The 26,646-nt window shown below is 47.9% G+C and overlaps 1 protein-coding gene across 1 annotated transcript in view; it reads right to left on the minus strand.

Annotated features, from left to right (window-relative positions):
- The window catches only part of GPSM1 (G protein signaling modulator 1), a 140,182-nt gene extending 123,983 nt beyond the window's left edge, over positions 1-16,199 (minus strand). Inside the window, exon 1 of the mRNA XM_044992587.1 lies at positions 16,068-16,199. Coding sequence (XP_044848522.1) covers positions 16,068-16,126 — 59 coding nt within the window. The 5' untranslated portion in view covers positions 16,127-16,199. The remainder of the gene's footprint in view (positions 1-16,067) is intronic.
- Positions 16,200-26,646: the final 10,447 nt, after the last annotated feature.

The following is a 26,646-nucleotide window of genomic DNA, read 5'->3' on the forward strand; positions in this document are numbered from 1 at the left end:
ATGGAATTTCACTTGACACTATGATTTGGAACATACAGGGACCATCTGGCCATGTGCATGAGCTTCATCTCAGAACCTATTATTATTAATTATTTGTATTGCAGTAGCATTTACATACCCCAGCTGAGATCAGAGCCCCATTGTGGTAGGCACTCTAAAAATCAAATAGTGACAGGTTTCAGAGTGGTAGCCGTGTTAGTCTGCATCAGCAAAAACAATGTGGAGTCCTTGTGGCACCTTAGAGACTAACAAATTTATTTGGGCATAAATTAGCCCACGAAAGCTTATGCCCAAATAAATTTGTTAGTCTCTAAGGTGCCACAAGGACTCCTCGTTGTTGTTGTTTTTAAATCAAATAGTAAGAGCGAGACTCTGCCCTGAAGAACTTAGAGCCTAATAGACAAGACAAAGTATGGGAAAGGAAATAGTGAGGTGAAGTGACTGGCCTAAGGTCACCCTGCACATCAGTGGCACAGCCAAGAACAGACCATGTCTCCTGAGTCCCGACCCAGTGCTCTATCCCACACTCACTCTCTGAAACAAACTCTGAAGTGATCAGGCTACACTCCATGGGCAGGCACATGGGGGGGGGAAGGCACAGGAAACAGGCAGTTTCGCTCAATACAAGGGGTTTTCAAAGCCACTTCCCATGATGGGAGCTGAGCCTTGATTTTCTGCTGACCAGAGAGCGTGCCACATACATATCAAGTGCTGGTGCCAAATCAGAGCCACACGCCTTAAAAGAGACGGCAGGCCAAAATGTCTGCTCTTGGAAAGGAGATATTGGAGCTGCCTCTGTAAGGTCAGAGTCTGTGCTCCTATCCTGGAGCCCAGGTCTCACGGGGTATGTCCGCACAGCAAGCAGAAACCCGCTGCCGCATGCCATGCTACGTCATTCAATTGCGGGCTCCAGCACCCGAGCCTAAATGTCTACACAGCTAATCTTAGCGACCTGGGCTCCGAGACTCACTGCTATGGGTTTCTGCTTGCCATGTAGACGCACCCACATCCAGCGGTTATTTTATAAAAAGTGATTTTACAAATCCCTCATTTTAATGGAAACATTTTTAGCATTTTGTTTAAAGGCCCTTGTGTAGTGGTTTTGTTTGGATTCAGACATCCCTCTGCAGTATGCCCAACACAGACGCTACCGCGCTGGGCTGGTGCGTGAGAACCAGAGCATGAAATCTGACTAGCTTGGGTGAGCGAAGTGCAAAGAGAAAAGACAGAATGTAACTGGTGAAAAGCCAACTCCAGGTCTGGAATTCCTTCAGGTTTAACAGCCTGTGGTGTTTTGAACAGAGGGCAGGACACTAAGCTTTCTAAGTGCAGTATAGTGTGTAACCTGGCACCTTTCTAGGGTGACCAGACAGCAAGTGTGAAAAATCAGGACGGGGGTGGGGGGTAATGGAAGCCCATATTAAAAAAAGCCCCAAATATTGGGACTGCCCTATAAAATTGGGACATCCGGTCACCCTACACCTTTCGCTGCTGGAAAGGAAAGACCAGTGTTCCCAGCTCAGCCAAGCCCAAAGTAACGATTCTGGCAGCTGAAGGTGGCTTGCGATTGAAAGGAGATTTTTTGTAGGTGGCAGGCTGGCAAAGTTCCATGATTATTTTAATGCTGCTGGGCCTGTGCTGAGGTACTAATTATGTGCTATGGTGCCGAAGGCCTTGCAAGCCATCCTTTTTTTAAATTTACATTGAAATAAATACATAAAATATGGAAAACAACTGGAAAGCTGTATCTAGGACTTGATTCTGCAAATGCTCCCTCCCTCCCACGTTGACTTCAGTGGGGCTATGGTCAGTATTAAGTACTTGCAGGACTGTGCTTTTAAAGTATATATTAGGACAGGAACAGGCACATGGAGAGTTCACAGCCTTGCACTTTAAAGGCTCACTTCTAAAAAACGCCCAAATCTGCCCGACTCCCTGGCCTGTTCTGCTGCAGGTTCTTTTCCCCCAGCCTGGTCATTTCTTGCACAGAAATGATGGTTAAGCACAGGGTTGCATCCCCCTCGCTCTGTCTTACTTGATAGCTGCCGCTGCGAGTAGACAAAAAAGGATTGGCAGAGGACGCTAACAATGAAATGGGTGTGGAGACAGGGATCCCGCTGTCTTTTTGGTAAAGTATTTTCATAACCATTGACTCAGTAGCACTCACTCTTCCTTCAGAGGCAGGACTGAGCCAACAGACCACATGGCACAGGGGGTTCTGTGCTGCTGGAAGCAGCGAACAACCGGGACATCAAACATTTCACACAAGTAGGGCTGGTAACCCTGGCGTCCGAGGCAAGTTCCAGCTGGGAGGCGATTATAAGTTGCAGACTTAAAATTCCCCCTGAAGTTGTATTGGGGTTAGTATTTTTCACGCTCTTCCCTAGAATGTTGTGCAGTACTGATGCACGTCGTTAACAACTGCTGTGTTCTACTCCAGAAGTGGTTGCATTTCAGTGGTGTCCCCCCTGATTCCCAGTCCTTTTCTCTAACCACTAACACCAGTTCTTTTTATGTCCCTCTCTCACCCTGGCTCAACTGCATTTAACATCAGATCAACATGACGTAAATTTACCAACTGGATTATGTCAGCTTTCTTTAGCTTGTAATGAAAAATAAAATCCTATTTGTACCAGTGGAGACTAAACCGATTAGAAAATCAGATCTGTCAAATAAAATTTAATGACAAATACCTTAGAGGAGGGAAAGCTCAAGATAGTCTATGGGAAGTTTTCCCACTGACAGTATAAAAATAGTCCCGATTTACAGCCCCACAGACAGTTTTAATGGTCAGGTTGTGCAAAGATACAGGATGTATTTTTGTTTTGTGGCTATGGTCAGCGTTTGTATTTTATTTTTTGTACAGGGAAGTGGTTTTGAATTCTGGAAGCTGGGCTGGCTGCTCAAAGGCCAGCAGAGCTGGGCAGGCATGAAGTGGGGAAGAAGGATTGCTTAGGCAGCAATCTGGAGTAAAGTTTACTCTTGAACTATCACATCCTAAAACAGTCCTGCCTCACGACTGAGCTGGTGGCTCACTTGTCAGGGCTGAAGTTATTGCCGAGTCACCTGAACTGTGTAAAGCAAAACAACTCAATGTTTAAAAAAAACATGAGTTTCATTCTCTCCTCAAGAGGTCTAGGACTGGTCAGGATTGAGATGTACTTGCCATGTGAGGTGCAGGGTTGGAATAGCAAGGGGGAGGGGGGGAGTTAAGGTCAGCCTGAGATTCATTGACAAATCTCTGGGTGGGCCCAGATTGACTTAGCCAGGCCTGTGGCAGGGGAGCGTTCAGGTGTATGGTTAGAATTGAGAGTCGGGGACAACACTGAGATGTTGTAGATTAGGATAACGGTTCATTGGCTGTGTGAGATCCCAAAAGAGACATGGCACAAATGTTGCAGGTCAGACTGATGTGCACCTGCCGAGCTGTCAGCGAGGAACAGGGAGTGATGCAGGGAAGGGTTTGAAGTGCAGAGGTTAGATGCAGGGTCCAGAACAAGCAGGGGTTGTGCCAGGACACAAGAACGGCCATCTTGGGTCAGACCAATGGTCCATCTAGCCCAGTTATCCTGTCTTGCAACAGCGGCCGGTGCCAGGTGCTTCAGAGGGAATGAACAGGGCAATTTATCGAGTGATCCATCCCCTGTCATCCCAGCTTCTGGCAGTCAGAGGTTTAGGGACACTCAGAGCAGAGGTTGTGTCTCTGACCATGTTGGCTAATAACCTTATTGACAGACCTATTTTCCAGAAAAGCCCTATTATACTTTTGGCCATCACAACATCCCTGGGCAGTGAGTTCCACAGGTTGGCGTTGCGTAGTGTGAAGTACTTCCTTGTGTTTGTTTTAAACCTGCCACCTCTTCATGTCATTGGGTGACCCCTGGTTCCTGTGTTATGTGAAGGAGTTAATAATTCCTGATTCACTTTCTCCAACTACACCAGTCATGCTTTTATAGACTTCTGTCATATCCCTGCTCAGTGGTCTCTTTTCTAAGCTGAGCAGACCCAGTGTTTTAAATCTCTCCTCATATGGAAGCTGTTTCATACCCCTAATGGTGTTTGTTGCCCTTCTCTGTTACATTTTCCTAGTCTAACGTATCTCTTTTGAGATGGAGGGACCAGAACTGCATGCAGTGTTGCAGAATGAGGTACTGGTAGAGCAGCGTGCTGGAGCCGTTCCTGCAGGGCTGGACTAAGATACAGCAGCAGAGCTGCTGGGGGATGGAGTGGAGGAGGCCGGGACAAAGACTGGAACAGCTAGAGGGATGGTATGGGGTAGGACGGACGGACATCCGCAGAACTATATGGGGAAAGCTTGCCCAGCATCCGCCCCCAATAGTTTGGCTCAAGACATGGATATTAGCCCCTCATCCTCACCAGCCTTTCATACCCCCCTTAAAAATAAAAAACAGAGAATAAAGTGGTCTTTTGAAATTCTCCACAGAGTTTCTCAACAGCAGTTTATAAACACCTCTGACTTTGGTGCTGGCTCGCACACTGCTTGCAGAGGATGACTGACAACATTTTTAATGCTGCAGGGGCTGGGAGATGTCTCTTGGCTTTAGAATACTGAGCACAATGGGTCCAGCTCGCCAGCTTCCTGTTCATTTATCCTACCAAGACCCCACCCACCAACCCCGATGGAATTATGCATCATTAATTCTCTTGAAATGTGGCTTGCTGGGCAATATCCCTGATCCCTAATACTTTAATGTGCTGCCACTGACAATACCATTCCATATACGGGCAGCTGCATTGTATTATGCATGTAATATGCCCTAATTCAAACTCAGCCTGGGCATTAAGGAACTACATTTGCAACCAATAACCCCCCCTTCTCACCACCACCCTCTGCTTTTGCAAACTGACTGCTCACTAGCACAGGCTCAAAATGGCCTACAGGGGCCTGCAGGCCCCCAGGGCTCCCTACCCCCAAAGAAATGCCCTGCTCTGTAATATGAGGAGCAAGAGTGACTAAGGATGGTCAAGTTTCAGGGGAGACATAGTTGGCAGGGACACCAGGGGCTCACGAACACAAGCCAGTGCCAGGCTGCTACCCCAAGCTCTAGAGACTCATCATGCTTAACAGAGATCTCTCTTTTCTACAGCTCTGCCTGCCTCGTCACTTACTGCTAATGAATCAGAGCCCATGACGAGCTTTCCCTTCCCAGGGAGGAGAAAGAGCCAAATCCTCTGTGTTGTCCATTAGGGGCCTCATTTGCCAACCTAGCATGAGACGTAGTCAAGTACCACAGGGACGGGCACCAGTGCAGAACCTAAACCAGAGACAAGTCCCAGCCGGCCAGGACCCAGGAACCGACCGGTTTTGGAGCCACAGATTCACCGGGGGAGGGTCCCAGTGCTGGAGGGGAGCGGGACCAGGAGATACGAGCAGTGAGGATGTGGGTGGGAGCCGAAGGCCTAGCCTCAGTTGCCCTTCACCCGCACCATGAAGCGTCATCTAAGACTCCTTACAATGCCATGCTGAGCAGCTGCAGAAGGCCAGGGGGCCGTGCTCGCGGCAGGCCCAATTGTGAGGCAGCTGGGCCCACCAGAGAATCTCTGACATCACTTCAGGCCGAGGGCAGAGAAGACCCTCCTCACCCAGCCCTATGCCCTGGCAGTGCCAAGTGGAAACAGGACAAGTCCCAGCTATGCAGCCCACTCTCCTAGCGTTTTCCTTGGCTCAGAGGCCTAGTGCGTCCAGGCCAACACTCCCTGCAAGGAGCTGAAATATTTAGGTAAGCGGCTCCTTTTTGCTCTGGTTCTCAGCGAGGCCTGGCAATGTGCCATGGAGGGCTCTCCTCACTGTACCCCATCCAGGGCCAGAAGCACTAGCAGAATGAGCCTGCTCTCCCCAGCAGGGAACAGATTCTTCAGGGGGAAGAGGAGGACAAGAGAGAAAAGAATCCAACCTCTGTGACCACTTACCCGAGCTGAATTCTGCCCTGTTGATGCTGACCTCTCTGGCCAGCCCTTAGCTGCCCAGGAGCTCCGGCAGGAACATGGAATTTGTAGGCACAAAATCCCTAATTCCGGCCAAAGAATGGCAGGGAACTGAACACTTACAGCACTGAAGTTTCCATATAAATCACAGCTGGAGAGATCACACTTTAATGCACAGGTGAGTGATATTCTTTTGAATCCAGGCAGGCTCTTCCATCCTGCTGAGCTCCTTTAAAGACGAATATCTTTCCATTAGCTGCAGTCCATAAAGAGCTTTTCCCAGCTGTACACCACATTGTACCAGTTTTCATTCTGAGGGGCCAGAAGCTGGTTCTCCAGCCTTATGCCAACATATCCGATCTTCGACCTTCCTGCAGCCGAGTTGGGTTTTGCTCCTGCTGGAGACGCATGCCAAGGAAAGGCAACCCCCAGCTTTTTATTTTAAAGTACTGGCATAAATCCAAATACTGGAACATTTTCATTGCTACTCTACCAAGGATAAGAATTCAAATTAAACGGGCACAGGCCATTTCTATCCATCTTACCCAGGTATTTCTAATGCACCCACAACGGCAGTAGGCTCTGCTATTTGTCATGTAGCATCCTCATTCTTAGACTTCACATGGAGGCGTGGGGGTGGGGGTTAATGTTCGTACAGGAATTTTCAAATGTCTCTTCGGCAGCAAATCAATTTCCCAGCCCTGATAATGGCTTTTCATCCTGTGGCTGTAATAGACGCACGCTATCTAATTCCCTTTCTAAAATAAAATTAAGCCAATCCCTAATTGGTTACATCACCCAGGACAACTGCAGAAATTAATTCCATATAGCAGAAGTACCAAGGGCAGATGGAGTGCATGAATACTCCTAAAGAGAAAACCAATTAGCACCAAGGCTCTCACCAGCACCCGCCTGCTAGGACAGTGGTTCTCAGACTTATTTGACCTGCGCCCCACTTCTCTGTGTCTGTAGCAATTTACGTCCCTGCCTCGCCACACAAGTACACATGCCAATTAAAAAAAAAAACCATGCAACTCTCACTAAATATTAAAAACAGTAAGGCATTGATTCAAACACGGCCAACGATCCATTGTAATAAAGAGCCCAAGCAAAACTGTAATTGTGGTCAATGCTTACAATTAAATGTGCACACTGCATCGTAGCCAACGGCTTGACATACAGATACCAACGACTTTGTATAATGCTATTCGAGCTTAACGCAAATCCATCAAAATGCATAGCACCATCCAGAGCCAAATGCACAGCGCCATCTGAGGACCCGATATGTCTGGAGGAATCAGTGGTGTTAGGTATTTATTGCTGTGGGTAAAATGTGCACAGTATTCCCCCCGCCGCAAAGCTCAGAATACATTCCGCCCTCCCCCAGTTTGAAACCGCTGCACTGGGAGACTGGCTGCCTACACAGCATGGTCTCAGCCTAAAGGTCACGTCTTTTGGGTATTGCTGACCCCAGCTGGATTTGAACCAGCAATCTAGTGGTAAAAGGCTCCTCCTAGCCACCCAGACAGCCCAGGCTTTTTAAAACAAACATTTCCTGCGAAGGCAACATTCCCACTGTCCAGCCAAACGATTTTCTCACCACCCAAGTCAATCCCAACGTGGCTGCCAATGATCTCCTCACCTGGGGACCCGTCAGTGCCCCCTGACTGCTCCTTTGCTGACTCTGAGCGTGGTTCTTCAGGCCCCTTCCTGGGGGGAGGCAGAAAGGAGCTACGGCGAGGCGGGCAGCACAGCAGTGAACCTCCTGGCAAAAGCCCTTCCCATAGCAGGTGATGGAACTCAAGGCCATCACGTGCAAGGCATGACCGAGCTATGCTGTGCAGCAGAGGAAGGGCTCAGGCGAACGCCGTCATTTCCAAGCCCAGGTCTCCCTGTCCAGTAAGGCTCAGGGATGACCAATTAAAATGTCAACATTCATCTCTCCGTGAACTGACTTTAGGGGGATGCTCCCAAGCCTCAAAGTCACTTAAACTTATTTGACTTAGAATCACAGAATCATAGAACTGGAAGAGACCTCGAGAGGTCACCAGTCCCCTGCACTCATGGCAGAACTTAGTATTATCTAGACCATCCTGACAGGTGTTTGTCCAACCTGCTCTTAAAAGTCCCCAATGATGGAGATTCCACCACCTCCCTAGGCAATTTATTCCTGTGCTTAACCACTCTGACAGTTAGGAAGTTTTTCCTAATGTCCAACCTAAACCTCTCTTGCTGCAATTTAAGCCCATTGCTTCTTGTCCTATCCTCAGAGGTTAAGAAGAACAATTTTTCTCCCTCCTCCTTGTGACAACCTTTTATGTACTTGAAAACTGTTCTCATGTCCCCTCTCAGTCTTCTCTTCTCCAGACTAAACAAACCCAATTTTTTCAATCTTCCCTCATAGCTCATGTTTTCTAGACCTTTAATCATTTTGGTTGCTCTTCTCTGGACTCTCCAACTTGTCCACATCTTTCCTGAAATGTGGCGCCCAGAACTGGACACAATACTCCAGTTGAGGCTAATCAGCGCGAAGTAAAGCGGAAGAATTACTCCTCGTGTCTTGCTTACAACACTCCTGCTAATACAGCCCAGAATGATGTTTGCTTTTTCTGCAACAGTGTTACACTGTGGACTCATATTTAGCTTGTGATCCACTATGACTCCCCCAGTGCTCCTTCCTAGGCAGTCATTTCCCATTTTGTATGTGTGTAACTGATTGTTCCTTCCTAAATGGAGCATTTGTCCTTATTGAATTTCATCCTATTTACTTTGGACCATTTCTCCAGTTTGTCCAGATCATTTTGAATTTTAATCCTGTCCTCCAAAGCACTTGCAACTCCTCCCAGCTTGGTATCGGCTGCAAACTTTAAGTGTACTCTCTGTACCATTATCTAAATCATTGATGAAGATATTGAACAGAACCAGACCCAGAACCGATCCTTGCGGGATCCCACTCGTTATGTCCTTCCAACATAACTGTGAACCACTGATAATGACTCTCTGGGAACGATTTTCCAATCAGTTTTGCACCCACCTTATAGTAGCTCCAGCTAGGTTGCATTTCCCTAGTTTGTTTATGCTAAGGTCATGCGAGACAGTATCAAAAGCCTTACTAAAGTCAAGCTATACCACATCTACCGCTTCTGCCCATCCAAAAGGCTTGTTACCCTGGCAAAGAAGCTCTTGGTTGGTTTGACTTGAGTTGATAGAAAGGGCAGAGAGAATTGCATAACTCCGAAGCCTGCCACCCCACTAAAGTGCTATTTCTGTTCCATCCGTTTGTCGTATCTGCTCTACAATATGAAATATTTTAGGACAAAAAAATGCAGGGATTGCTATTGCTTGAGGGAAGATGACATAACATGCACAATGTCTGGCATAAGCTCTGTTAGTTAACTGCCACTCAGCTAAACTGGCATAGGGAATACTGATAGAGCATCTTGATTGGAAGACTAATATAAAGTGTTCTGATGACCTATATACACAGATGCATGTCTGTGTGTTTAGGGCAATGCATTTATTATTTGTATTACATAGCAACTGGACGCCAAAGCTAAGCGCAGAACCCCATTGTGCTATGGGTTGTACATATACATAGTAAGAGGTGTCTCCAGCCCCAACAAATTTACACTCTAAATAGACAAGAGAGACAAAGGCTGAGAGAAAAGATGGATCTTCATCATCATCATCATCCCCCTTTTAAATATGGTGAAATCTGAAATACGGTGACTTGCCCAAGATTACCCAGGGAGTCTGTAGCAAAGCCAGGAAACGAGCCTACATCTCCTGAGTTCCAGTCCAGTGCCTTAGCCACAAAACCATCCAGTTGCTCGCGGAATGCCTGCTGCTGTGGGGGAGTGAATGTTCTGTTGGCTTCAGTCTGGGATGACCACATTACTCGTGAATGCTAAAACTACACACAAGTTCTGCAAGCCGAACAGATGTCAACAAAACCATTACTCCACACCAAGTAATCCTGCATTTTGCCTAGACCCCTTGTTACGCAGCACAGACATTTGAGAAATGTTTGTGTGTGCGATTTTTCAGACCCTTTTTCCTGCCAAGCCAGGCTGTCTTGGTGCCATGAGTTCAGCCGCACAGGCCGTAGGTGGGGGCAGAAAAACTATAGCTAATAATATTTTAGCAACTCCTAAAAATGATCTAAAATGGCTTTTCCAAATGTAATATAGCAGTTTGAAGGTTTGATAAATCAGGGCTAAAAACAAAGGCCTTGTAACACAAAAGAGGGGCATTGTTGGCTTTCCAGTGGTCTACAGACCGTACACCTGCTTGAGATCTATGTCCTTCAGCCTGCCATGCATGAAGGGGGGGAGTTTGGCAGTAGAAATGCACATTTGGGAGAAGGAGGAAACACTGGTGGGAAGGAGAGTAGCTGTTTAGAACTGCAGAAGTTGTGCCAGCAGAGGTGAGGTGAACAGAGTGCAGGGAAGACAGTCAACAGTGCAAAATAAAACTCATTTGTTGTCTGAATCATTGTGGTCCAGTCAATTAACCCTGCAGCGAGTGCCTGCCACTCCGCATGTATAACTCGCTGCACCAATTCCATCTATTTGCCTGTCCTACCAAATAAAGGTGCCTGCCTACTTGCAGTATGCCAATCGGTATCCACCCTGGGAAACTTGTGCATGGTCAACTGCTTGGGACCTGCATCAAAATTAATTATGCAACAGGAGAGTTTTTCCTTCCCAATGTTACCACTCTAAACACTTAGGTTTGGTACAGCGATTCCAGCCATTTAGTCTACATGTGCAATTTCAAAGGATGCATTTCACCCGAACTCCTTTCCAGTTAGACAGAACAATCCAGTCATGTTCTTTTTATCTCTAGTATTTTCTTGAAAAAGCTTCAGTGATGTTTCTCTTACCACTAACAATCAGAAACCTCTCATAGATGGCTCAGAGGATTTGCAGCGAGATATGAAGCTTTTCATCGCTACGTTGCCTATTCAGTTCCAGTCTGGGTTGATACGGGTCGGTGGATTTCAGTCCAGTTCCTAGCTGTCCATGGAACAAAAGTCACCTGCTAATTTTCACCTTGTGAGTAATTGCAACTGAAAAGCCAGTGACTGAACAGAAAAGGGAAAGGAGATGACCATTCTGCATTCACGAGGTGGTTACTACATTTTATTTCAAAAGATAGCAATCTTATCACACAGGCGAAAGTATTTTCTTTTGCTCCCAATTATACTTCACCTTCACTACACAAAACACATCACCTCACGTCCAAAATAATACACAGCCATTTCTTTGAATGCTTTGGAGGCTTGCTTCTCTGAGTGCTGTGTGTCCAAAAAAAGATCTGAATGTTTCATGGAGTGTTGCAAGCTCTGGGAGCTATTAAAAAAAAATGCTGCAATATGGATATAGGCTCTTCCCAAGGGAATATCGCCCAGGTGATGGACATACTGTTATATGGATCTTCTGCTCAACTTGGCTTTTATTCAAAAAGAAAGAAAACCACTAAACTTTTCAGGGCACTCAGCGGGCTGCTTTGGGATCTGAATCCTAGACCCCAGATTCTCTGCAGTTATAGGGCTAGAGCAGTGCAGAAGGGGGCAATTTAGAAGTTGGTGCAAATGTGTTGGATGCCCTCCCGGCTGACACACCAGGGACTGACCCTGGGACCTCCAGAACTATACAGGTGGGGGCTGTTCCGGACTTATATCCACTATGGATTGAGCCCTGAGGGGAAACTAACACCCACGCACCAGATGGCTACACAAGCGCCCTAAAAAAGCACAGCTCCAGGACTCTGGCAGTCCCATGCAAGGTGTGTGTGTGTGTTGGGGGATTGTGCCCTGGTGCCCTTTTCTAGCATGGGAGAGTGGCCAGGATCTGGTGTAAAGCACTTCAAGTGGAACTGTTCTGAGCAGAGATGCACGTTTCTAAACCAGGGACGAATAGAACAGCCCTGGCCTCGCTCGCCACACCCCTCTCCCATTTCAGACTGCAGCTTTGCTCAGATTTCTGGAGCAAGCAGCCAGGCCCACACCATCGATCATTACCATGACTCGCAGTACAAAGGTGAGTGATTACGCACGGTCTCTTCAGAAGGGCAGCGCTGCTCAGAAAAGGCAATCTGCATCAACACTCCTGCAGGGCCATAGTGCCACATTTTCTACTGCAGCCAGCCGGAGTCCGACCTGAGCAATGTATCTAAGTAAGGAGCGCAGCCTCTAAGCAAGCCTCATGCCACCTCTGAGGGATGTTTCATTAGTCTCATTTACCAATGGGGAAACTGAGGCACGGAAGAACTGTGACTTGCACAAGGTTCTCCGTGCTGTACTTGGGGATCACAGACCTTTCCCCCAAGGGATTAGTAAATCCATAGCACTGGCTTTCCCCTGCTCTGTTAAAACACTTTCCAAACACAGGCTTCATATGGCCCGATTGTGCCAGTGCTGAGCTACCTCAGCTTTCACTGGCTTTGGCAAAATGCAGCCCATGAGTCTCTCACAATAGGGCACCTTCATTAAGAGGAAGAACCAGGCTGCTTTGAGAGACTCTGATATAATAAATTGCCCACCCCCCACACAGCTAGGTCAGGTAAATGCTGGATTAACACTAATGAACTGGATGCTAGAGGCTGTTCATCCCATGCTCAGGGGAAATTAGGAACATTTCTAAATGCTTTGGGGTCTGTCTGAGTCTTTTCAAACAAGCAGCACTGGGGAGGATGGTCTTTTATCCAAGCCTTCGTGCCAGCTTTGTTCGTTTCTGATCTGAGTGCACCATTAGCTAATGTCCTCTCCACGTAGGATTGATAATGTGCCTGGGATGCGCATTCAGTGTTGCTCTGCTTTCCCAAGAACATGCTGACCTCTCTCCCACACAGCCTCATCAATCTGCAGAAGGGCCTGTTAAAGCAGAAGGCCTTTAACTTTTTGGATTTCAGAGGACACCCCCCCAAGGAGGAGTCTGAGCCACAGTATCCACCACAAATCATAATCCAGGATGCCTGGCCACTTTCAGTCCTTGTACATGCTGTTGCATAGTGTTTAAGGTGACTGTCCCAGCCACCCTCAATGAGCTTGGAACACAAAAGGCGCGACCGCATTCCACAGCATGTGAGATTCCCCTGGAAGCCAATGGGAGTTTTGGGTGCACAAAGCATGTATGTCAGGCACAAAAGGACAGTCTCAAGGCTGCAACGTGGTGTATTTTCCCAGCAGGGGGAGGGGTGCGACATTCAGTCACAGCAGTCGTGGTTTGTGGGAATTTCATAGCCCTCGTAGTCTGAGTTCAAGCAACTCCAAAAACTCAGCTGAAGTGGCCAAATTTCATTTGCTGTGGATTTTAGCAGCTCACCTCTTTCCTAAGAGCGGTCTAGATGAATCAACCTGCAAGAGGTGGGGCATCTACCCACCTCTCCTATCCCTCCCTGAATGAGCAGTTGTGCAGCACTGCATGCAGTTCTGGAAACCATGCAGGGGTGAGCATGTATTAAAGAGTCGCAAAACACCCACTTGGATTTCCATCACAGAAATCATTAAAGTTTAAATAAACAAAAAGGTTTGCAAGAAGTAAGAGAGATTGACTCTACCTGCTTAGAAGGTAGCAAACATTTCCACAACCCCAGCCTAAAACAGGTGTAGGCTAAACCACTAGTTGCAACAGTGCATTCTCTTTTGCAGGAGTGGCCAACCGGTGGCTCCGGAGCCACCTGCTGCTCTTCAGAAGTTAATATGCGGCTCCTTGTATAGACACCGACTCTGGGGCTGGAGCTACAGGCGCCAACTTTCCAATGTGCCGGGGGGTGCTCACTGCTCAACCCCTGGCTCTGCCACAGGCCCTGCCCCCATTCTACCCCGTCCCCTGAGCCGGCTGTGCCCTCGCTCCTCCCCCTGCCCAGAGCCTCCTGCACATCACGAAACAGCTGATCGGGAGGGAGGGGGCGGCACTGGGAGCTGATGGGGGGGGGCTGCTGACGTATTACTGTGGCTCTTTGCAATGTACATTGGTAAATTGTGGCTCCTTCTCAGACTCAGGTTGGCCACCCCTGCTCTTTTGGCTGTTACCAGTAGCTGGTGGTCAATGGGGGTGGGGTGGGGAGCCCTAAACTGGCACCTGGTGGTCTATTCAATTCATATTCAATAGACTCAGACAAATAACCCTTTAGTTGCTGGGTTGAATTATTGTGTAAAGCATGTATCAAAGAGGGGCCAATGGAAAACCCACCATATTGTGTATGATTAGAGGGAATTTAAAAAAAAAATCCAGGTATTACAGAGACTGTGTTCCATTGCTGGAGAGAAATGGAAATGCGGATAATATTGATAGCAACACAGAAATATCTTACGGTCACAAACTTTCTCCAGCTCACTAGACTTCTGCGATTTGGTTCAAGTAACAGGTAGGACCAGAGCTGGGAAAACACAGCCATTTCCATTTGCATGTGGTTCATGAAAACATTCTCTACTTTTATGTGTGTGGCATCCATTTTTTGCTTTGAGACTGAGGTTTGGGCAAAACCTACCTCTGCTCTGAATGTGTAATGTAATCAACACTCCCACCCATCACTGCTTGGTCCAGGCCAAATCTTAGCATGATGCTAAGTAACACAATTAGTTAGTCACTCTAGGAGCAAGAGAGCCAAAGAGAACTACAGGTCTGTGTGGCCAGCAGTTTCAGTAAAGAATCTCCTATATGTTAATTACAACCATAGCATAGCTTTTCTCTACTAGGAGGGGTGCAGTATTCTCTCTCCTGCTCTTATCGTTACACTTTCTGTGCCCCCATGAGAGTAACAGCCTCTCACTTCCCACACGCCAGCACTTCCTCTCCTCTTACAAAACGCTCCGGAAAACCCATTTCTAACCAACCCCCCTCCACTTATCTTTGCACCCAGAATCCTCAGTGCATGTTATGAATTGCAGGCCTCCCGTGTACCCTTTTTCACCTGAAACAGACGGTAAGCTACTCAGAGCAGGGCCTACCTTGCTACACGTTTTAGAAAGCAGCACTGGTCTATGCAGAATCAAGCATCCTGCCATTGTTTCACATGATTCACTGGTAAACCACACTTGTGGGCCTCTGTCCCTCCCTTGTCAAGAGGACAAGAATCCACTACAGCTGCTGGCTGTTGGAGCTGTTCCTTCAGTTCCAGGGGGTAGAGGCTACATCTGGTGAGAACATTTTTTTTAAACTAAATGAATTTTTGTCACACAGCTGAAACATGTTGGTTTCAACAAGGTTTTCAAGTGGGACTCTTTAGCTCTTAGGTTAGGGGTCTGAGATAGAGAAACTCAGATACCTGCTCTGCTCCAGTCTGAGCAGCGCTGGACATCCCAGATCAGGCTGCATCAGACACCGGCAGGGGCTTGTTCCATAGTAAGGAATTAAAAACCTCTAAAGTTACCGTGTAAGGGAACCGCCATCCTGCGGCCAGCTGCAGTAGCGGGAACCTGCTGCTTTTAGCAGTAAAGGTCCCTGGTTCAAACCCCCGTGGGTGTGTGTGTGTGTGTGTGTGTATATACACACCCACCCTTCTGGACTGGGGCTAAATGAACCAGTGCCAGGGCAGGGATGGGGGATGCTTCTCCCCCCACGCCCGTCTGCGCCAGGGCCGGGGCGATCCGAGCGGCGGTTGCTGAAAGCCGGCTCCGTTTCTGACGAGGAGGGTTCGCAGCCCAGGACGCAGGCGGAAGAGAAACCCGGTAAAACCCCGCTAACTGCAGCCGCGTGTGCACCCAGCTGACCCCTGGGTTTCGCTTTGGAGCAGAGCCCCTGGCCGGGCTGCGAAGCCTCCCCGGCCCGCTGGGACCGAGGGCGAGACAGTCCCCAGGAAACACGTTCCCGCCGACAGCCGGGCTACCAGCAAGGGGCGACGGAGCCAGCCCGGGCGTGCACAGCTGCACCGGACCCAGCAGCGATTAGCCGGCGGCTGCTCCGCCGTCTCTCCGGGCCGGGGCAGCACAGCGGGGGGCTGCCCGCCGAACCGGCGTGTTAAACCCTCGCAGCAACGCGGCTCGCTCAAGCCGGAGAACTTTTGCTGCGCCCCGGCTCGCAGCCAGCGCTCTAATGCCGCCACCCAGGAGCCTGGAGCCCGGCTCCAGCCCCGGCAGGGGGGCGCGTTAACATCTGCAGATAAAGCCCTCGTACCTCGTGTAGAGTCTCTTGGCGGCAGAACTCTGCAGCTCATCGCGGGGAAGAAAAGCCATGAAAAAGGCAGCTCCAGCCTGAATCCTTCCCCCGCCTCCCCAAGGAGAATTCGTGGAGCAGCAGCAGCAGGAGAAACCAAACAGACACACACGGAGCGAGATCCACTTTGCACCTATAGCGGCCGCTGGGCGATGTAACGGTTAGATGGCAGCAGCTAGGAAGTGATGTATAGTAACAATGACCAGCAGGCAGGCCCCTCCCCTGCCTGGTGATGTCAGCCGGAGCGAACAAGTCAAGGGGCTTAAAGGGACTTTATCCCCCCCCCCCCCGCTCTTGATTTCAGCCGCCCAGTGTCCCCTGCTCCTGGCAGTTCTCTCCTCTCCACCCGTGTGTGCCGCTGGCCTGCCCCTCTCCCCCAAGCACTGAATTCAACAGTTTGCTGGCAGCAGGCTGAGGGCTGGAAGGGGAGCGCTCCAGCTGTCTGGGCCGAGGACGGGTGAGCAGAGGAATAAATCCCGGGCCATCCAGGAGAAAAGCCGAAATGCTGAGAGTGGATCTGGGAAGGGAGCATTAAGGAAAGCTGCGCTTTCCGGCAGGCCCTGCCCTCACCGAGTCTCACACCAGGGCTCTGACATGGGGAAAGCAGCACTCATTCATCGGGCGCGTCCCCGTCCAATGAAGGCCAGGCACTGGGCACCCTTACTCCTGCTGAGCAGCGCCCTGTGCCCTTGATTTGAATACTCCAGGAATAAGGAACAGCAGACTCCCAGGAGCCAGGGATCCAGCAGGATGAGGGGCATCACGGTCTGGCCTGTAGCAGGTGATTGCCCACCGCCACCTTGTGAATCTTTGTACCTTTGCTACTTATTGTCAAGCAGTGGATTTCAGGGTGTTACCCATCAGGTGTCCAGAGATCTATACGGATTCAACAGAAAGGCCGGGTGCCTTTTGTAGTGAAAATATGCTGTGCTGGCAAACCACACACATGTTTATTACATTTACTCCTGGCTTAAGGTAAAGCAATGCTCAGGTTATTGATTAAGCACAGACTAGGCAATAGTGCACGTAGCCCCTCCAATAGCTTACGTAGTCCCTTCACCAATTATGATATATTGCACAAGGGGAGATGGCTATGGGTGAACCAATCAATATGTTACAAGTAACTGTGATCTCATGCTCTTTGTTCTAATTACTAATAAAAACCCAGCTCAAGAGAGCTCGGGACGCCTGCTTAACAAACCTCTTGACTCCGCGTCTCCTTGATCCCAACAGCCTTTGCTCAGCTATCTGGGCCACTCCTGCGTCCATTGCATCAGTGCCTCCTCCACAGGGTACAAGTGCAGAGCCTAAATTAGTCTAGTGCAGAGCCCAGCATGTCTGAGATCCTCCAGGCCATCTCGAGAGGTACGTGGCCTAAACTGTAGCAACTCCATCAGAAACATAAATTGTGGTAGATTCTACCAGCTCTCTCCACTCGCATTCACGTTGGGGACTCCGTGGGCAGAAGGACTCCAGAGACGTGTCCTGCTTGTTACCGTTTTTGCACTCTTGGGAATCAGTTTTATTCCTCTCTAGAGTACGCAAAGATCCTGCTCAATGCAACATGGAACTTCGGAGACCTTGAACAATGTCCCGCTGGCTGAACTGCAGAAACCTCTCACTCCACTCTCTAATTGATTGAGCTTTCAAAACCAACAAGCCCGAATCCCCACAGTCTAACAATGGGCTTGATTCAGCTGATAAACCACAGCAGCGAAACCTGACACCATCACGCCAAAAACCTCAGCAGCAGCATTGTCCTGGGTACACACCACTCCACTTGATTAAAGGGAGCGAGCACTGAACCAGGAGGAAAGATACACCCACAGGGCCAGGCCGGAGAGCTGGGATTAATCACACCGGCCAGTGCTTATTTAGGATTGCACTGAAACCAATGAGACTTTTCATGTGAGCAGCTCTTCGTCAGTAGGAGCAAGCACTTCACAGGCTGGCCCTAAGAGATGTCGGGACTCCCAGGGCTTTTGGGATCCCCCTCCTGCTTCTACAGAAGAACTTTGGTGCAAAGAATGAAAAACAGCTGCTGATGTCACTGGCTGCAGCCCTCCCTTACCCACAAGAGACAGAGGGTGCATTGCCACATGAGGCCCACAGTGCTTGGTTGGCATTTAATGATGGTGGGCAGCTGGAGTCATCGCCCTGCAGAGGAACAATGCCGGAATAGGGAGCAAGAGAGAGGAGGATGGAGCCTGACTTCCATTTTGGTTTGGTGCCAGATGAATAGCATTCCCCACCAAGCTGAGCAAATGGGTCGCCCACAAGTTATTGATGTGGAGGTCATGGGGTGAAATTCCATGGCTTGTGCTATGCAGGAGGTCAGATTATATGATCCTAAAGGTCCCTTCTGGCTTTAAAAACTATGACTCCGCAATGGATAATTTATCATCTGACAAAACAATGGCTTTTTCTGCTTTCAAGGCAGTCATGAGCAATTTGCACCAGATTTTAATTCATTAATCAAGTTTATTCAGGCGGTTACAGATGCTCATCGCAAGTATTCAGTGCACAGCCAACACTCCAGCTCGGCCACTTAGCTGCAATTACATAAGTCACATGGTATTGTTTCTGAACCCTAATTGGACAAGCATGTAAACATTTTCTGTACAAATACTTACACGTGCAAATGAGAACATTTGCTCTCTGTGACTCCCTGCAGGCATGCCAGTGACACTGCCTGGTCCTGCAGGCTAGGTACTAAAGGCCTAGCGGGAATTAGGAATTCCTAGACATAGGGATTTACTGGATTGCTAACATTTACATGAAACTATTTGCAGCACTCGCCCAACTCTGCTTCTGTGCATCTTCCCTCTTGCAACACTTCTTTACGACTGACAGACAATTCCCTTTTTGAATTATTAATCTTGCTGCAGAGACAGAACTCCCTTATTTTTCAGTGGACAGTAATCATGGCAAGTTATCCCCTTGTTACATTGCTCAACCTATGGCATTATCTACGCAGTTGCCTCTCAAGTTTTACCATCCTTGGGTACCAATAGCAGAAGCACTAGTGTAAACCTGTCACTGGATTCTTAACCAGCCTATTAGCAAGACCGGCTCTGAAAATGGTTAGTCAACGTGGTGATAGAAATGTCAGTGGCAATCAACATTAATTCTCCCACCATTGCGATCCCTGGTGGAGCTGCGATGAGAAGACCTGGACATGCGATTGCACTAGGGACACTGTGGTGGTGATGACTATTTATTTCTGCCTAGCAAAAGTTTTGCCTGGATCACAGTTTGCCAGTGAAGGGAGAGACAGAAATAAGTTGGGGCCAGCATCTGCCTCCACTTCCGTTCACGTTCTGTGCTGCTGACAATAACACAAGGGCTGCTTTTAGAGTGAACAAATGTAAGATACAGTTCAACAGATTCCTCTGTGTAACGGGCCGGAGGTCAAGAAGACAGAGTGGCCTGAAGAACACAGGGGCAGGCATAATTGCTGCTACAATGGACACTGTCATGCCATTAAGTTTGGCCAGCTCCTGAAATAAAAATCTGAATGCTGTAAGGGCATGAACACCTGCTGTTTGGCTACAGCTCTCTGTCAGTCGCTTTAATAGAAATCCCGGGGGGTGGAGGGGTCAGGTTAAAAAATAAAACAAAGCAGTGAGCATTCATACAGCACCTTTCATGCCAAAGAACCCCAAGGCACTCTATGAAATTAATACAGAGATCCCTTCACACGCCACCTGGGAGAAGCATGGCAGCTGTTTAAAGCACACAATCATTCTTTTTACATGCTATTCATTGTATTGTGTAAATATAAACACATGAGTTGCCAAGTGAGGTGGTATTTTCATTTTGTAGATGGGGAAACTGAGGCAGAGAGGGTGGCTGTGGCATAGCCAAAGTCACACAGCGAGTCAGAGAACCAGGATGACAATTCAGGACCTCCTGATTCCCAATCCTATGCACATTCCTCTATATCACATGACTTCATACCACCACGCATCCATTTGAGAAATGAAGTGAAGAAGAATGCAGTGTGAAGAAGCATATTCTTGTGATTTTACATGAGGCTTATGATGTTTGGTGTTTTTCTTTAATCCCCATCTCCTGGAGTCAAATGAACATGTGAGAATCTCAGCTACCACAAAGAAAAAAAATAGTTTCTAGCCATTGAGTTTGCAAAGAAAAGCTTGAAAGCATGACCTGAGTACACCCTAAAGGCAAAAAACCAGAAGGCAATGAAAAAGAACAGCATTTTGGGTGGGTGAGGGAAACAAAAACCTCATGATTTTTTGGAGTCTTACTCATTTTTGAATGCTTGAGGATGCAAATATGGAGAATGCACCAGCTTGAAGCAGCAGTTGGAATTTGGCTAGTTCTCCTTTCAGCAGCACCGCCACTTATGAAAAAGAGTCATGACTCTTTAATGAATCCACATCATCAGCAATTTACACACCTCACCTGATAGGCAGCAGCTCCAACGGCTTGGTGTTCCTTGCATCATAATGCAGCATTAGCTCATTTTGAAGTTTTTTGGAGGTCTCCCATCCAAGTGCAGATGCAAGCACAATCTTGCTTGGCTTACAAGCTCAAACAGGATCATGACACAAAGTGGTAGGGTTGCAGGAATCTTTCTATTTTTTAAAAAAATTCCTATCCAACGCTATCACATCAGACTACGAAGCAAGCCCTCACAATAGTAGTGTTTCTTGCCATGTTGATTAAGAGCTATATTGCACAGTGTCACTGCCAGAAAAGGATAGAAATGGTACTCTTTGGAGGTAAAAATATTTGCACACATGTAAGAATCGTGAAAACAGCACTCTGTAGGAAAAGCCAGTTCTACAATAACCACAGAATTATGACATTGTTGTTGATCACTGAGTTTTGGCCAATCATGTGTGGACTGGTGGCAAATTAAAAGATCGCTTGCGGATCTGATGAGTTTCTCGTCTAGGAATGCTAAGGATGCAGGAACTCACTCCAATCACAGGATGTCTCTGTAATTAGCAAGTAAGCTTGTTGTTTTGTCCATGAAATGTGTTGCTGGTGGCCTCTACTGGCGATAGTGCACATAAGGAGCAGTATCATTCAGACTTCAAAAGCTCTGACACACTCAAGCTAAAATCACTGCTGAGTTTGCAACCCATAATAGCTACTCTTCACTCCATAGTTAGAGACACTGTACATTTTTTTTAAACTGATTTATTCCAAAAGCCACCCACAGCTGGGTACAGCCCCTGGTAAAATAGTATGTCCCAATTGTTCTTTTAAAAAAATCCTTTAAAAGGGTCAGAGAGAGGCAAACCAAGCAAAAAATGCTGACAAGGGTAAGGCAAAAAGTGATTAGAGGTAAGCAAGAAAAAGGAAATAAAAAAGAAATGCAAAAGGACTGGGTAGTAAGGGGTGGGTGTGGGCACGTTCTGGGCAGTCAGACCTTTGCATGTTGCTTTTAGGTGTGAACAACAAAAATAGTTTAAAAAATTAAGACCGACATTAACAGACCATGAATTAACGGGATCAACAAGAATGTTCTGAGCACAGAATTCTAATCCAGAGCTGTCACATCGAATGACTCAGAGGCACCAGGCAATTCACATAACAGCTCAGTCTTGGTAAGCAGACGGAGGGAGCATTAGTTAATGGCTAGAGGTGCTAGGTCTGTTACTGAGCTGTGAGCGGTGGTAAGACTGTAGGGTGCTTTGGTGCAAGAGAAAAGAAAGGTTTCCCAGAGGCTGTAGAGGACAGCCGCAGGCCTCCCAGTCTGTGCCACACACAGTCTGTCTGACCCAGGAGAGCTCTCTTTGGCTTTGGGATTTTTATAAAAGATAATTATATGAGAGCTGCAAAATCAGTTTCCTTGCAACCACCCGGGGCCATGCAGGAAACTCAGAGGGGACCGGGAGCTGCTAACCACTCACATTTATTTAAACCAACGTATTAAGAGGGACCAGGTTCAACAGCGTATCATGGGGAGGAAATCCTGCCTTGGCCTAGGTAATCTCATAGCGTTTTGCCCATCGAACCTTTAAGAAACACTTCTTCTTGCTCCCACCCTGCCAAGCTTTGCTCAGGAACCTGAAGAGCGGATTGTCTTCAAAGGCTTTCACAGGCTTATTTCAGCTGATTCCAGTCCCAAGGCAATAAACTTCTCCTTCTAGGTGGTGGGAGCTGGGGAGAAGCTGTTATTTCCCCTCCTAAGTAGGAAGAAAAAGGTTACTATAACCTGCAAACAACCTCTTACTGAGCCAGAAAGATTATTCATATTAGAAATAAAGAGGATCATATGGGAGTAAAAAGCTGCTTTGCTGGAGTGGCTCATCTCTTTTAAAAGCACCTGGAGCCCAGGGGCTCCAGAGTAAATCTCAATAATGAGATTCTCTGAATAATTCAGCCCTGTGCCGCATGGCCGGGAGCACGCCTGTAACAGCTGAGGAGCAAAAGCCTCCCTGTGGGGCCAGATCCTGAGCAGCACTGAGCATCTGGAACAGCCTTGGGCTTCAATAGGGCTTGCAGCAGCTCAGGATTTGCCCCTTCTGGTTCTGTATGTTTTCTATTTCCAGCTCCTCTGACCTCCTTGCATTTCCTTTTCATTAATTCTCTTCCTCCCATCCTTGCCCAGAGGCAGATCTCAGCTGCCTCCCATGACTCTCAGACTGGGCTGGAATCTACATAAATAGCAAAAGCCCCTGACCGTACACCCATTCTCCACATTTGCAGGCTCTACATGAGTATTGCATGAATGGTTCTGTGCCACTATTTCCAGGGCCGGCTTAGGCTGCTCTAATGAGGTTATTCTTGGGGCCCAGCATCCCCTTAATCCACATCCTTAAAAAAGGGACCCCTTCCAATCCCTTTGCTTTCATTTGCTCCTTTCTCCCTGTTTTACTTTCTGCCTAGCCCTCCCCCAGGCTGAAGGGCACGTTTTCCTTTCCCCAACCCTGAGCCAGAGGTCTGCTCTCTGGCTTGGCTAACAAGGTTCGCAGCCCTGCGGAGGAGTTGAAGACACTGTTCAGAGTCACCGATCCAGGAAGGTTTTATGGTTTCAGATAGGAAGCTTGCTCAGCTCCAGTCTCTGAACCTCCCCCCACTGGAGGACGACTGGCAAGAGAGAGAAGGGCTGCCTGGTGGCTGGGTGTATCCCAGGTGCAGGTCAGCACAGAGTGAGCCGGACTTTTCTGTGCTAACTCTATCTGCAGCCGCTGTCCATAAAGCCAAGCCTGTGATGCTGGCTTGCCTGTCAGAGAACCAAGCCCTGATGTTCAGTTGCAAACTGCAGAGAGAAAGGGTAGGAAATTCTCTCTCTCAGGTGCCTGTCAGACTGGCATCCTCCTCACCCGAGCCTGGCTGGCTGGGAACTCTGCACTACAGCTTAGTCAGGTAGCCCAGTGTTGATGATTAGCCCAGCGTTGATGATTTAAGGCTGATCAGCTCCAGCCTTTGGAGCTGCCCAGCCGTAGCAGTTGCGTGTGCTGCGTTTTTTACAGCCACTCTAGATTAGCTCTCATTAAACAGTGATAAGCAGACAGCTGTGGTAATCAGGGGTGAGGCGATCCAGCGTCCTTGTGACTAAGGGAGAGGCCCTGCTTGCCATGGCGCTGCCTGGCTGAGCAGGGTTTTCGGAGGCTGCTTGCCACCGGATACGCCTCCACTTAGAACAACATGGCACTTTGTATGAAGCACCTCAGTCATTGGGGATGGCCTTAGGATTTGGGAGGCCTCCAGCATGAACATTATAACGGCCATACTGGGTCAGACCAAAGGCCCATCGAGCCCAGTATCCTGTCTTCCGACAGTGGCCAAGGCCAGGTGCCCCTCAGGGAATGAACAGAACAGGTCATCACCAAGTGATCCATCCCCTGTCGCCCATTCCCAGCTTCTGGCAAACAGAGGCTAGGGACACCATCCCTGCCCCTCCTGGCTAATAGCCATTGATGAACCTATCCTCCATGAACTTATCTAGCTCTTTTTTTAATCCTCTTATAGTCTTGGTCTTCACAACAGCAATGTAAGTCCCAACCCCTCCTCTACGCCGATTCCTGTCATGGGGCTTCCTCCTCCAGACGAACTGCTCATCTAGCTGATTAGGCCTACGCACATGTTGCCGGATCTGGACTGGATCTTGACAGGAACATTCACAATCCCCCTGGAGTTGTGGAAACTCAGCACCACTCAGCTCAGATACCAGTGCAATACCCCAAAAGTACCCCCCCCCAACGCTTGCTTGTGTAGCCCGAGTTTTAGCATCATCCTGACTGATGAGGGGGTCCTATTAATTTCCTAGGCCCAGCCTTACCTGTGGGCCTAGAAGGCTGCTTTGACTAGACAGCTAGAGACAAAGAATTTAGGTCACATGCAGAAGATGGGAGACAATTGCCTGAAATGCTGTGACAGTGAGAAGGACTTGGGTATGTCTACAATGCATTGTGAACCTGGGTCTGTGGGACCCAGGCTTGTGGACTTGGTGTTTCCAAGCCCAGGCCTGAGAATCCATGTTTCAGCATAAACCTGGGTTTACAGTAGCTGGAGCTGGGCCTCATAGCTGGGCTAAAGCATCCATACTGCCCTACGCAGACCTTCTGACTCAGGTCTGTGGCTTGAGCTGTGTCCACACTGCAAAATGACAAGGCTTGGACCTGAATCACAGTAGGACTTGGGTCTTACCCACCCCCCTAGCAGATCCTAGGATGGCATCCTGAGTTCTTGCTGACCTGAGTCAGACTGATTTGTGTGTGGACAGAAGTGGGGCTTGGGCTTAGTGTGCGGCATAGACACACTCTTAAGTGTAATGGTAGATAATCAACTGAACAGAAATCACAGTGCAATGCTGTAGTGAAGAGAGTGAACATGATCTGTGGGGACATTAAGTAGGAATAGGGAGGTGCCTTAGTGAGACCATTACTGGACACTGTATCCAGTTTGGGTGTCCACACTTCAAAAAATACATTGAAAAACTGGAAAGGGTTCAGAAAAGAGCTACAAGAATGGTTGAAGGTCTGGAAACTATGCCTTATAGCAGGGGTCGGCAACCTTTCAGAAGTGCTGTGCCGAGTCTTCATTTATTCACTCTAATTTAAGGTTCTGCGTGCCAGTCATACATTTTAACGTTTTTAGAAGGTCTCTTTCTAGAAGTCTATAATATCTAACTAAACTATTGTTGTATGTAAAGTAAATAAGCTTTTTAAAATGTTTAAGAAGCTTCATTTAAAATTAAATTAAAATGCAGACCCCCCCGGACTGGTGGCCAGGACCCGGGCAGTGTGAGTGCCGCTGAAAATCAGCTCGCATGACGCCTTCGGCACGCGTGCCATAGGTTGCCTACCCCTGGCTTATAGGCAGAGTCTTAAGAAGTTCAATCTATTTAGGTTATCCAAGTGAAGGTTAAGAGACTTGATTACAGTCTACAGTTACCTATATTGGGAATAGATTTCTGATAGTAAACAGCTCTTTAATCTAGCAGAAAAAGTCATAGAGAGATCTAATAGTTGGAAGCAGAAGTGAGACAAATTTAGACAAGAAATAAGGTGCACATTTTTAACAGTGAGGGTAATTAAGCACTGGAATAACTCACATAGGGACACAATGAATTTTCCATCACTTGAAGTCATAATAGGCATAAAGCAGAAATGATGGGGTGAGATTCTCTGGGCTATTCTATGCGGGAATTCAGACTGGAAGGTCATCACAATGGGCCCTTCTGGCCTCAAGATCTATGAATCAATGAAGTCACTCTTCCTTTTTTATCTATTGATTAGATTTTTCTGGGTTGGCAAGTCTTCGTATGATGCTTATGTTGTGCCCGTTATGTTTTTATTGTAACACGTACTCTAAATATTGACTGTTCTTGGTTTGTCCAGAGTTCTATGCAAGTTTAGAGCTAAAACCACAATTAACAACAACATCTGCTCAAGTGGTCTCTTGAGATCAAACACTTGTATCCTTTGTTGACTGCAGCCTGAAGCCTACGCTGGCCTCTTGAAACAGAAAAAAAAGTGACATCTCAAAGAAAGGACTGAGGGGTGACAAAGCTTAGTGTTAATTCACTTTTACTACCCTCGCTGCTAACTTTCTTTGGAAAAACAAATGGAACTGAAGTAGCAGCTCAGCTCTGCGGCACTGCTATGGCCAGCGGCTGGATGCAGCTTTTGGCTTTCAGTGGAGAGCTGCTAAAAGGTGTTGTCATAGAAACACCAAAACAGCATTCGGGAACCTTTCCAGCCCTCTTTGCACAGAGGAGGGCTGCACGTTTCATTTGCATGCATCTGGATCTTTAGAAACCCATTCCCTTCTGCCTTTGTGTTCCATTAGAACCCTACATTTTGGCACTGTCAGTTAGATGCTCCCATATCCCTTTACCTCTCGCACTCAATGGCAACACTCCCATTGTCTTCAACGGATGAAGGATCAAGCCCTAAAGAACATGTATCACCCCCCGGTGCATAGTCCTCAGACACACCCCTGGCTTCATTCCTTCCCCCACTGAAGTACTTCCATTGACTTTGCTGGAAGGAGGCACAAATCAATAGGGTCAAATGGTCTGCTAGGGTTTGCTTTAATGGAGCCATGGCAGTTT

The sequence above is a fragment of the Mauremys mutica genome, chromosome 18, assembly GCF_020497125.1.
Source record: "Mauremys mutica isolate MM-2020 ecotype Southern chromosome 18, ASM2049712v1, whole genome shotgun sequence".
Taxonomy (NCBI): domain Eukaryota; kingdom Metazoa; phylum Chordata; order Testudines; family Geoemydidae; genus Mauremys; species Mauremys mutica.